General features: G+C 40.7%; 1 protein-coding gene across 2 annotated transcripts in view; it reads left to right on the top strand.

Annotated features, from left to right (window-relative positions):
- The window catches only part of prkar2aa (protein kinase, cAMP-dependent, regulatory, type II, alpha A), a 59,608-nt gene that overhangs the window by 29,107 nt on the left and 17,784 nt on the right, over positions 1–12,717 (top strand). For both annotated transcript variants that reach the window (XM_030055226.1, XM_030055227.1), the window contains exon 3: positions 11,657–11,692. In XM_030055226.1, coding sequence (XP_029911086.1) covers positions 11,657–11,692 — 36 coding nt within the window. The remainder of the gene's footprint in view (positions 1–11,656; positions 11,693–12,717) is intronic.

A 12,717-nucleotide genomic window follows, 5' to 3' on the forward strand; every position in this document is an offset into this window, starting at 1 on the left:
GCTGGACTATGCTTACTTTAATTTTAGTTAACAGTAAGGCTAAGCTACAATATTTATCATAACAACATTTTCACTAGCAGTGTGCTGATTATAGTGTGACAGTGGATTTTGCCAGTGTTGTTGTCATATTAGAAAATTCTATTGTAAAGAATGGTGGTTATTAGCCTACTGAACTATGAGTGCAAAAAATGTGTTCAATCATGCTGGGACCAAAAGGTGGCATGAAGTTTGAAAGGGGCAGCCGCCTCTGAGTTTTCTATGGAGGAAAAACCCAGCTAATGCAAAAAAACAAAAAAAACAAACAAACAAAAAAAAAACACTAATACAATCAGAGGGAGGGCTGAACAATGAATTTAAATATAATCAAAATAATACACTTGATGTGCACTGGAATAGGTTCTAGCACCCTGCGACCCTAATTAGGATAAGCAGCTTGGAAAATGAATAAATGAATCAATGAATTAGCTGCTCATTTACCTACTAATGGTACCCGCATTACTGATCACTGATTACACATTTACTACACATTATTACTGATCATTCCTAATTTTCTGAATTTTGTGTAAATAATTTATGACAGTATGAAAACGGATCCCCAAAAATGTTAAATTGTAGACACAGAGGTATTTGATCTGAAGTATTGATATATTAGATTCTGCCCAGTCCCACCTGAACAAAGAGTGCATAAACGACCTGAAAGTGTAAGAATAAGTATATTTATTTTTGCAGATTGCACTCCTTAATCTTCTACCTAAGCCTTTTTAAATTTTCACAGTTGGAAGCACATGTGCTTCCCAGGAGTAGGGAGAAATTTATTATAGTGCTGAGAAGTCGTGAAAAGGTAAAATAATTATAAATGACTGGATGAGTTGTCTGCTGTGCTCTGATGTTCTAAATGGGCACAAATTGGCCATTTAGGTGACAGAAGTGCCACTGACTCAGACGCTGAGGCGCTGGGAGAGAGATCCACTCCGCACAAGCTTTGGTGTTTATGATAGTGTCCGAAACCAATTATTCTCACTACACCAGCCATGGGTGCGCATTGAAATTTAAGAATTGGCAAATCAAAGACTTTAATCTTTCATATTCTGATGTAACAAATGACTAACAGGGCATCATTCATGCGCTTCATCATTATCTATTTCAGCGATGGGCTGGGAATCTGCTAGCTGCAAGTCGGCCTCGAACATGTACCGGCCACTGTCACTATTTTGTTCTGCCAAATTGATTCTCCAGATTAGATTAAAGGCTCCAAATGGTGGTTGACGTCTTGCCAAAGTGGCTGTTGTAATGGACAGACTTACCCTAAACAGCCTATTTTTTTTGCATTTGGCTGTTGGTAAATTAATGAGAACGTGTTGGTTTTCCCTTGTGTTGAGATGGATCCTTTGTACTCCAAGAAGTTGAGTGACTTGGAGGGAAACCAGGAGGCGTGAGCAGCAACAGGTTGAGCGGGAAGACAACCAACAGGCCAGTGCCCAAATTCATTTGACAAAGCTCATTGTATCCCATCTTAAAATCAGGCTGGGCAATATGACGATACATATTATGAGATGAGAGAAAAATGTGTATCGATAGAGATTTCCATTGATCATTTCTGCAGCTGTTGTTGCAAAAAGCCGCTTAACAGCAGTATTTTACATCATTGACTTACAGTTCCTAGTTGTCCAGAATGCACCATTACTACACATGGGCTCAAATAACAAACATGGTGCTTCATTCATCATTCATCAGTTCATTCCAAAAAGTGAAAAACTGCTCTGTAAAACTTGAAAATCATTACGCACGGGTAATGCATTAAAACAAAATTCGAGTGCATGAGAGGGGCTGCATTTCCAGGCATGGTCAGATTCTGCTCAGCAGCTCTCTTCAGCTTTATTGTCAGTGATTGTTATTGACAGCTGGAAGGGCAGAACCCAAGTATAGTGGGGATCAACATTTGGCTCAAAGTTGCACCACAGGACAAGAAAACATGTTCCTTACATAGAAACTGGAAACTGAGGGAGTGCTCGATATTCAGCCTGGCATACGCCTGAAATCAGCAGCTTTCTTCAGCTAGGCTACTTAAGTCTGTCTGGAGCAGCAACCTGCAGCAAAAACCTGTTTGAGCTTTGCACGTGTAAGACATTTGGTATTAATACCCAAATTTTGTCATTATAATGGAGTAACAGAAGTAATTATGGCAGCTGTACCTGCAGGCTAAGTCTTAACAAGATGGAATTACTCATTTATAGCCACTTTAAAAGTTTCATGGGGCAGTCTTTAACTTTTATTGAATATGAATGGAAATGAAATGGGCTAAGTAAGCATTGACTAACTATGCTACCAAATCATATTCTGTACAGTTTTATGCAAATAATACTTGTGATGGACAAATACAATCATGACTGTTGACAAGAGGCCAAAAGAGGTCCTGTATGGTCTTCAAAGTTAGAGTTCAATGAGCTTTTACACACTTACTCATACTTTATTTTTCTGTTTGTACACAGTCCGCTCCTGTATCTTGTTGACTTTAACAATCCAACGGGTCTATATTGTGAAAACAAAACGGCAAATAGTGTCTGTGGTACTGTAGCCACATTCATGTTAGGCTTTTGTCTCTCCTCCAGCTAACTGGCTGATGTATCAACAGGCTGAGCAGGCAGTGAGAATGGCTGTAAGAGAAATAAATGGGAACGACACACAGGGACAGCGGAATTGCTCCCTTTTTTCCCTTTATTCTCTTATTCACTTGGTAGTTGTCATCTCTCTCTATTAGTTGCTCTCCTGTCTGTTTGTTTCTCTCTGCATCTCTCTGTATATCACCAGGTGCCACTTTCTTGTCGTTTTTTTCTGTTTGTTTCTCTTTCCATATGTATTAATCACAAGCCTTGATGTCTGTTTCGCGTTCTCTCTCCCTAAGTGCTCTGCTCCTCTCTATCCACATGAACTTCTTCTCCATCTCACTTGCATCTGCAGTCCTCTTTTACCTCTTCCTTATACCTTTCTCTGTTTCGATCTGCTGATCACAAGTTGTCTTCCTCTATCAACTCTGATTCTTTATTTTTGCCTCTTCCTCCTCTCTATCTCCCTCTTTACTCTCTCTCGTTCTCTCTTTACCTCTCTTTTCCTCTTTCCTCTTTTCATCCGTTGAGGCTGTTATGGCAGTGAGTGGGTGTATGGGGGGAGAGAGCGAGGGAAAGGAGGGATGATCTGCCACTTGTTACAAGCAGGAAAGAGGAGAAGGGGGGGTCGGGTGGATTGGGGGGATAGCGTTGTTATGGCGATGAGATCTTCCTTGTGTTCGGTTGCTATGGCAACTTCAGGCGTACACTTGATACCCCCTCTCCCTCCCCCCCACGTGACTGTGGGGAGAGCACTTCACACTTTGCGTGCACCCACACATAGACACGCACACACACGCAGACTCAAACGCACGTGCACACACACTTTCATTATGTCCACACACAATAGCACACACTTGCATGTCCACCTGCTCTCGACACACTAAATGCATCTGATGTGACTGACAAGAGACATGATGCACTTTATCATCAGCCAGAGCACTGGGGTTGAATTGGTGCTGAACACATGTTGTTTTCAACTCGTACGGGGAATCATAAATCGTAATTGTATACTACATACCAGCTTTTTACCTGATTTCTGCACTGTGGTCTTTCACAGTAAGACAGTCACCACCACTGCCTGATAAAGAGTGATAAAATAAGTTAGCTTTATTTTCCCCTTCAATGCACCGCCAGTTTGCCGTTCTAAACGCTGGACTTGGTAGATTTTGTGCACCCAAAGAAAGAATAACATCCACCCAAAGCAGCTTCAAAAATGATAAAGGTTTTATTTACAACGTACAGAAGCGTATTAATTAGGGTTCTTACAGATCCTGGAAGTTTAAGATGTCAATTCCAGACATGCAAAGTCAGGGAATTTAATAAATTCTTGTGACATTTCATGCAATAGCACTGCATTTTGCCAGCCTCAGTGTAAAAATTGTGCGAGCACATACGCACGTCTCCACGCATGCATGTATTCACATACACACACAACCTCACAAACACTTGACCTCCATGGTTCATGACTTATGAAAGGGGATATGGTAAAATGGTGTCTGTGTATGTCTGTCTGTGTGTGTGTGTGTGTGTGTGTGTGTTTCTGTTACATGTATCCGTTGAGAAGTTATGCGCCTTTTTGTTATAGGCCCACCCTATTGCCACACCCTCGTTTAGCCAATTAGCATGAACACAAACACACATTTTTATACACACAGCCACACACACTTTACTTCCATGCCAGATGTCAGCCTCTTAAAACGTTTGTATGAGATCATGCAAAATCATTTTAGTCACTGAAAATCATGGAAAAGTCAGGGAATTTTACCTTTGACAGAGAATGGGAACCCTGCAAATTAACGCAGTGTCCATAGAAAGCAAAACACCAACCACATCTCAGTATACCAAGCTGTTGTTACTGAGGACCAGTGGGCTAGTTGTTTTTACACCTGTTCACTGAAACACAATAAATCAATGTTTTCATGCATGACCTGCTTTTGGTGAGTGTGTGTATGTACCTGCAATTGTGTGTATGTGTGTGTGTCTTCAGTGCTTGTTGGTCTTTGTACCTCCATGCTGCGGTGCATGCAGCGATTTGACCTGTTAATAAGTTGGGCTTGGATCAAAACAAATCTTTTTTAAGCAGTTTGGAATGTGTGCTCCTGCTAGGTAGTTATGTAGCGGATAATAGGAGCTGGTAGGGGGGCAATGAAATTTGAGGTGGAGGAAGACTGTTGGAAATGTGCAGAAAATGGATGAGAAATGGTGAATAAGTAAGAGAAGTTGGAAAAAATAGATAATAAGTGGATAGGGTTAGGAACAGTCACAGAAAAGAGGTAGATAGATGGTGAAGGGAGTGGTGAAAAGAAAAAAGTAGATCATGAGAGATGATGGAAAAAGAGAGAAGACAGGGCAGTGGACCATGAACAGGGAAACCAGTGTTAGAATTGAAAGGTTATATGATAGCAGAAGAGTTGGATGAAATATAGGGATGGAAAAGAAAGAGGACAGGAAAGAGTGGAACAGGAGAAGAGGGATTAGCTAGTGGATGAGAATGTATATTTTTTGCAGTGGAAAAGGAGTAGTTTGGGTTTGAGTGAATGGTTGTCATGGGGAATAGGACGGGGAGGAATAGATGATGACTAATGGGTGGAAAGTTCAGGGATGTTCAGGATCATAGATTTGATGACACACAGCTCATTCATTTTCCAATGAAAATTCCTGCTTCTTTTCTCCCCCACAGATCTCACTGTGGTTTTGTGTCGTTGTAATCACATCCACTCAATATTGAAAGCTTATGGTTTTGGTTCTCACTGGCCTACAACTTCTTAGTCTAATTCCCTTTCTTTTTATCTTCTTTTGATACTTGCGATCCCTGAAGAGCAGATTTGCTTTTGATTCACCCCCCTTTGGAGAGAGGTCAGAGGCCAGAATAGCACGTGTGGAGCTGTTAAGGATTCAGCGTCTTGCTCAAGGACACTTGAACAATGGGGATGCCTGCATGAGGGCTTTAAGCTCAGTCTTTCAGTAAAATGATGGTCTTGAACTCAGAGCCATCCTGCCACCCATTCTGTAGTTAAAAACACTGACTCTAAAACATTGAACATCAACACCAAGGCAACTAGCTAATGTTTTTTTCAGGGGTATAGCAGCTGGTACAGCCCAGAATTCACCAGCTGTGCTAGATGTTTGGAATAAAATAGGACAAGTGAAATTAAAATGCTCTGAGCCAGTGGTACAAGCGTTACAGTGTTAGATGAAGGACAATGACACACAGTGATGGAAAGAAAGACCAATAACCAACTCAATTAGTATTTGGGGAGACGCCTCACTTCTGCCAAATCTCTCCAGGCACATTGTGTGAGCTGAACTGTGTTGGAAACAAAAACATGTGACGTTCATATTGGTATGGGATATGGGTTACATTCCAGACTAGATATGAACACATCTAAAAATCCTCCCAATAAACTGAAAACAATGAGCAGTAATTCAGAACTGAGCGTGAAAGCACTCATTTGAGTCATACAGTAGTTAATTCAGTTAGTTAGACAGTATTATCAAGAAGTATACCTATAAAGTTTTGTTCTTTGTCCATGACATTATCGATACACTTAACCCCTTCGTGGCCCCCAATCAACAGCTGAAAGGCACAGATCTAAATTTTGAAGGCCTGGATACACTATAAATTAAGATTTGTGTGCAAGAAAGAGAATAAGCTGGAGGGAGTTGAGCCGTGAAGCTTTGGGAGCCATTCGGGGGCGGAAGGTCTGTCCCTTTGAGACAGGTGAGGGGGCGAGCTCTATAATAAATGACAGGGAGGAGGAGGGAGAGAGACTTTGAGAAAGAGAGAATGGTTGTGAGGTCATGGGAAGAAATTACTGTCTTCTTACTGCTTCTTCCTTTAATACAGAGAGAGAGAGTGAGGGAATGTGGGTGCAATTGAAGTTGAAAATTTCTCTCCAGTTCCTACTGAAAATCTCCCTCCTTTTTGGCTGTGGCTGGTAAGTTTGTCTGCCATTCTCCTTGGCAGGCAACCAAGCACAGTTTGGGGGTTCCTTTACATGCTTAAAAAAAATTTAGCACTTAAAAAGTGAAGCTGTTCAAGTTCCAAGTCATGCCCTGAAAGTCATAGATATTGATGCAAATAGAGATCATTTTGAATGAAAATATTTTCAGAGAGTGGTAAGTGTTTGTGAAGTCAAACAAACAAACAAACTAACAAGGTGACAGAGAAATAAATGTGTAAGTAGTGTCTGAAATTAACTTTTTTTGCTCACTTGCCAGTGGCTGGGGTGACATAAAGAATGGAATAATGTTCCAACTTGGCTGATAATTTGACCATTCAAAACTAGTAGTCCACATTTTCTTTGAAATGTCTCCTACTTGAGTGGGTGAATGTTTATTTAAAATTTGCTCTTTTAAATGATGGATCAAGTTTGTAGCTCATCATATAGTGACTTTCTACATGGGAATAATGTACAGTTTCACCTAATCAGTAGTCTGCTTCATATAAAGCCATTCTTTTGCTTTGATTTGACTGGCTGATGATTATCGAGTGTATGATAGGTAGATAGACAGGTTAGGTAGATAGACAGGTAGGTAGCTAGACAGGTTAGGACCAAAGACTACATGAACCATAGACATTTAGATTTTAGAGTCTGAAAATGTTGCCAACCACCATTGCAGGCATCCCTTATTAACTTATCTGCCAAAGGCAATCATTTATCGCCATTTAGTGCTTGGCAGGAATGAATTTTGGGTCCAGCGTGTAAGATAATTTAGTCTGGGAACACTGACCTCAACAGGCTGGATGGACCATCCCCCTCATCTCATTCACTCTGTCAACAGTTGTATGCCAGTTCACAATTTGTGCTCTCAGTGTGCTCCACTTCAGCCAGTCCCCACGAAACAAGTGCCATTGTTAGGTTAGTAGGCAGGCAACTTCATGCTTTATGATGGAAACCTTCCACAGAGATGTAGATTTTTTTTTTTTTACCAGGGTAGATCTGCTTTATAAATGTTTGACTGTTTTTCTTATGTGGTAATAAGGTGTGTGAATCTTTGACTTTACATTGATTAAATTTGATTCACAGTTCACCAGTTTGAGCGTTTTTTCTCCTTTGAAACGATTCAGTTCAAGTTAACTGCAGGATTAGTCGGTGATTCACTTCAGCACTTTGAGCCAAAATGTTAAAATCATCAATAAATATACAATAATATAACACTAATGTTTTTCGTCTGAAATGGAAAAAAAATCAGACAATGGAATTACTTTCAACATGATTTATTCTACGGAAAACACTATTGACAAAAACATTGCAGTTTTTTGCAGTTTTTTTCTTTCTTTAAACAGTTGTGAACGAATAAACAAAGTATTAGTTCTACTTTATTTTTGCAGATTGATTCATTTGAACTAACCCTAACCCTGACAAACATTATAGGCTAATTGACACATTGATGGGGGGCAGGTAGTGAATGAGCCCAACCCCCCCAAGTGATGATCGATCCATGGTTTTGGTCATCAAAAGAGAAGCTGATTGTAGCTGTCGCCTCCAGTTACCTGCAAAATGGTCACAGACACATTTGAACTGCAAGTGCTTTTGCAAGGCACTGCAAAGTTTAGGCTGACCCTTGACAATTCTGATTGGTTTAACAAATACAAAGAACCCATACCAGTTTTTCCACCTATCCTCAAACGATGACAAGCTTCTGTCAGACCTTTCTCCTGGAGAATGTTCTGGCAAGCAGAACCAAAAGGGAAGGTGAGGAAAGTCCAGGCAGAATGAGAGCCTGCATAATCAGACAGCTTCAGAGTTTCAATGTGTGTGTGTCTGTTTTTGTGTGTGTGAGAGAGAGAGAGAGAGCTAACACACACACATCGTGTCAAATCGAATGAGGTTTCCCTTCTTGAAGTTACCCCATATATTGTGGTTACTATACGACAAAACTTTAAAACTGACAAGCAGATCAAATTATTTTTTAGACCGTCACCTGGCTGAAAAGAGAGCAAAATGTTTATTTATTTAAACATTTCCTCTTGTAGACGCTACCAAAGTGCATCAGTTGTAGCAGGGTGTGACTCCTTCAGCGGCTCCATCTGTGTTGAGTGATGTAATTGGAGCGATCTCCACGGAGAGCAGAGTGTTAAAGTGTGTCCGTCTCTCCAGGTGACTGGGGAAAATGGTGTGTATGTGTGAGTTTCCCCCAGGCCCCTGTCTTCACAGTCTAGATCTAATGGACTCTGACAGCATGGTAATAAGGTGGCAATGGACACATGCTGTGGTGTGTGTGCGTGTCTGTGTGTGTGCATGTGTGTATGTGTGTGTGGCAGCAGTAGTGAACAGTCAGTTCTTGCTGGCTAGTTGCAGCTCAGTGATAGAAAGCAGGGGTTTAGGACCCCCTCCCAACCTTACCCTCTGTGTGTAAATTAACACCTTATTACACACTGACACACACGTTTTCAGAACACACACATGCACGAGGACATGTACACACGCCAAACGCACATATAAACAAGGTCAGGATGCCCCAGCAAACACAGACTTAGAAAAACACACACACACACACACACACACACACTGCACAAGGCCAGAATCCATATACAAGGTTGACTACACATAAACACACACATGCGCGCACGCACACACACTGCCCTTTCCCTTCTCCCTCATGCACACAGTTCACTCTCTCCTGACTCACCACTTTATTAGAACTGATGCATATTCATAGCCAGCAGTGTCCTTCCAGGCACTCTCTTCTCCTGATGAATCCTGTCTAGTGTCGGATGCACGCACTGAAATCATGACCAGAAATTAAATTACATTAAATCTGCTGTTTATACAGTACGTTTCCAGGAAACATCCTCTGCCTACCAGAGGAGATTTGTCGTGTCTGAGCCCGTGTTGTCTCAAACATTGTTTCCAGCTCTAGCACTGTATCATCTTCTGATTAAATGATGCATGAAAGTAAGATGCTTTGTTCCTAAATGAGATATCCACCATTTGCAAAACTGTGAGTGCAGTGCTGCCTGACAAAATGATGGTTGGCCTGAAAGTAGAACTTGCTGTTGAATATAATGGATGTTTCGAGTTATCTGCACTTCTTTACACACAAAGTAGCATGATTTTAGAGTTATGTGTTTCCTTTTGCAGTCAGCATGACATTTTTATAGTCAAATGCATGTATAGCATTTCAGAATGAAATCCTTCATTTTAATATCCACAGTGTATGCTAAACATAAATGTACAGTGAGTGTTTTGCCGGCCATAATGTGTGGTACATTCCATGATCCACGTGCCACTTAGAGTATTTTATTACTAACTAGACTTTTTGAACAGCATAGGACTTGGAAATGGTGGTTTGTTACTCACCAAAGTGACATGGCAGGTAGAGAAACGTACACTCTGAAAATACATTTAATTGATCCTCTGCATTTTTGGCCCTGATGCTCGGTCATAACCTGGTTAGGGGTGTATTTGAGATAAGCTGTTTATGATCTTAGTATCCTGAACACAGATAGTCCTGTTCGAATGGAATATTCTGGATATTGCTGTGGAAGTGTTGCTTATAACAGGATAATGTATTTACGTGCCCATGTGTCCTAGCTATTATTAGCATATCTCACCTATTCTATCTCTCTGATATGTAATCAGCATATGAGGTCATGTGACCCCGTACTGGCGGGATACAGTGTTGATTTGGTTAACACATGAACAGTGACGTATTTTTAGTAGTATGGGATCTTTAATGTGCATGTAAACACTTTTGGTAGCTCAGTACTTAAGCAGCCACATACTTGAGCATGGTCCAGTAATGATAGATTTTTCTTTGAGGAGCTTTGAGGATTTTATTTTATTTTATTTTTAGATTTTTATTATATTATATTATATTTTTTTAATTTTTATTTTTACTTTATTTATTGATTTTCCTTAATTTTACTTTGTATTTTTAATTTAATTTTTAATTTATTTTTACGTATTTATTTATTGTTTATTTTTGGCTATTTTTATAATTTACTTAATTTTATTTTTTATTTGTGATACTTTATTAGTCCCTAGAGGATCCTCTCCGCCACAGGGAGGTCAGAGGTGAGCTAGAGGACAGCAGCCCTGGCTCTGGTAGGCTCTTTGTGTCTTGCTCAAGGACACTTCAGCGGCACAGATGCTTGCTGTTATTCTGGCTTTAACCCAGGTTGTAAAATCTCATCTCATCAACTGAATATTAAAGCAGCATAATTGTCCCATCGCGGCGGCTCAGGGGCACAATGTGACTACAATGTCACGCATTTTGACTCCCAACTCGTGACTGTCAATATGAAATGCTCTTTAAACAATATTTTGAACATATGTGTAGAAACATTTCAGTGTTATGGCTCTTCTGCAAAGTTAATAAAGCTAATCCACTTATACCTTTCTGCCCCCTGGCACTAATAGTGTGTGATTTTTTTATATTGCTGCTGTGACTTGTCTCGGTTTCCTGGCTTTTATAAGTTGCTTTCAGTTTGTCTAGGAGGCAAGCAAATGCAATCATGAAAAAAATAATGATATTGGTATTTGTGTGGAGAGAGAGACAGAAAGAGAGACTGTGTGTGCGCATGATGGTGTGTGTGTTGATGATGCCAGAGGTCATAGCCACAGCTCACAGTAGCATCCATGTGTGAACAGATGATATTAACAGTGCTGTACTGAGAATACTCTTCCACTCCCTCTTTCTTTTTCTTTGTCGTTCTATTGCTTTTTCTCTTATCTCCCACTCCTTTTCACTCTGATTTCCTTTCACCTCTCCCTCATCTCTTCTTCTCTCTGTCTCTCCTTTGTCTCTCATCCTCATTTATCCTGCAGTCTTCCAGCTTCTCCTAATCTGTGTATTCATCTATTTCCCTCTCTTGCTGCCTGTTTCTCCATATCTGTCTGTATCCCTCTCTCTCTCTGTCTCTCTTTCACTGTCTCTATCTATCCCCTTCTTCGAGTTCAATTATTGTTATAAACACAGTCTGTTCAGAGCAGATAATGGTAATGAGGATTTAAATGCAATCTCAAAATCAGATTAAATGCCATTATGTAAAAAACAATGATGTTAATTTCACTCCTCTCTCTCTCTCTCTGTCTCCACAGCTCCACCACCCAGCAGATTCAACAGGAGAGTGTCAGGTAAAGTGTGCACGTGTTTATGCATGCGTGTGTTGTGTATGAGTTTGACGTCACGTCTCTCAAATGTAATCCACACTGGGGACGTTGCTGCGCACATCACTGCTTAACTGGCTCACCCATAGTTTTCATTTGTGTGTGTGTGTCATGCATGTCAAGTGGTGTTTGGGCTAAGTGGTTCGCCATGCCGTTTGGCGTCCGTCTGTCATTGATGCTAAACGCTGTACAAGCAGTTGTCTCGATAATCATGCATGTAAAACACAGTGTCAAGCAGTGCACCGCAGTGTTTTCTGGGGCGTGTGTGTTTGCATGTCTGCATTTTTTCCCCCCCTCCACTGTGTCTGTATGCGTTCTTGTGCGCGCTCTGCTCCTGTTTTCTCACGCTCCATCGGGCCCCTCCAGTGTTTACATATGAGTAATTGAATGTCGTCAGCCGTCACAGAGCCCTGCACTTTGATCAGTCTCTGGGTGTGGCACAATGATGTTAATCTTTACCTCTGTCCTGCTGTCACTTTTAACAGTTACGATGATGTCACCATGACAGTGCCGTAAAATACAAAGTTCCTAGTGAAGCTGGAAAAGTCTGAGCTTGTAGTTGTGAAGTTGTTTGTAGCTGTAACATTAAGTTGTACATGACTCCCTGTTCAGTTGTAACATCAAGTTGCTCAGCTTTCCTTGTGTATTAAAAATGTTTAGTGGTAAACTTGTGAAAGCTTCCTTTAAGAGGAGAGCAAGCTTATTGATCCCCGAGGAAGAATTAGCTCAGTCCTGAAGCAAAGAAAGAGCATGTTTATGATGCTCATTATGTTTCTGAAATAGTTGACCAAGTATCCTTTTGCCACTGTAATGTTGGAAAAGATGTCCTTTTATAGTTGTGAACATGTATGTTTCCCTGTGCAGTTTTTTTTTTTTTCCATGTGCACTATATGTTTTCTCAGGGACCCAAATTTGAGCTTCTCCCAAGAGACCAAGGCTCATTAAAGCTTAACACTACCCTTGTCATATGGTAACCAAACACAAACAGGCCT

The sequence above is a fragment of the Myripristis murdjan genome, chromosome 7 (assembly GCF_902150065.1).
Source record: "Myripristis murdjan chromosome 7, fMyrMur1.1, whole genome shotgun sequence".
In the NCBI taxonomy this organism is placed as follows: Eukaryota; Metazoa; Chordata; class Actinopteri; order Holocentriformes; family Holocentridae; genus Myripristis; species Myripristis murdjan.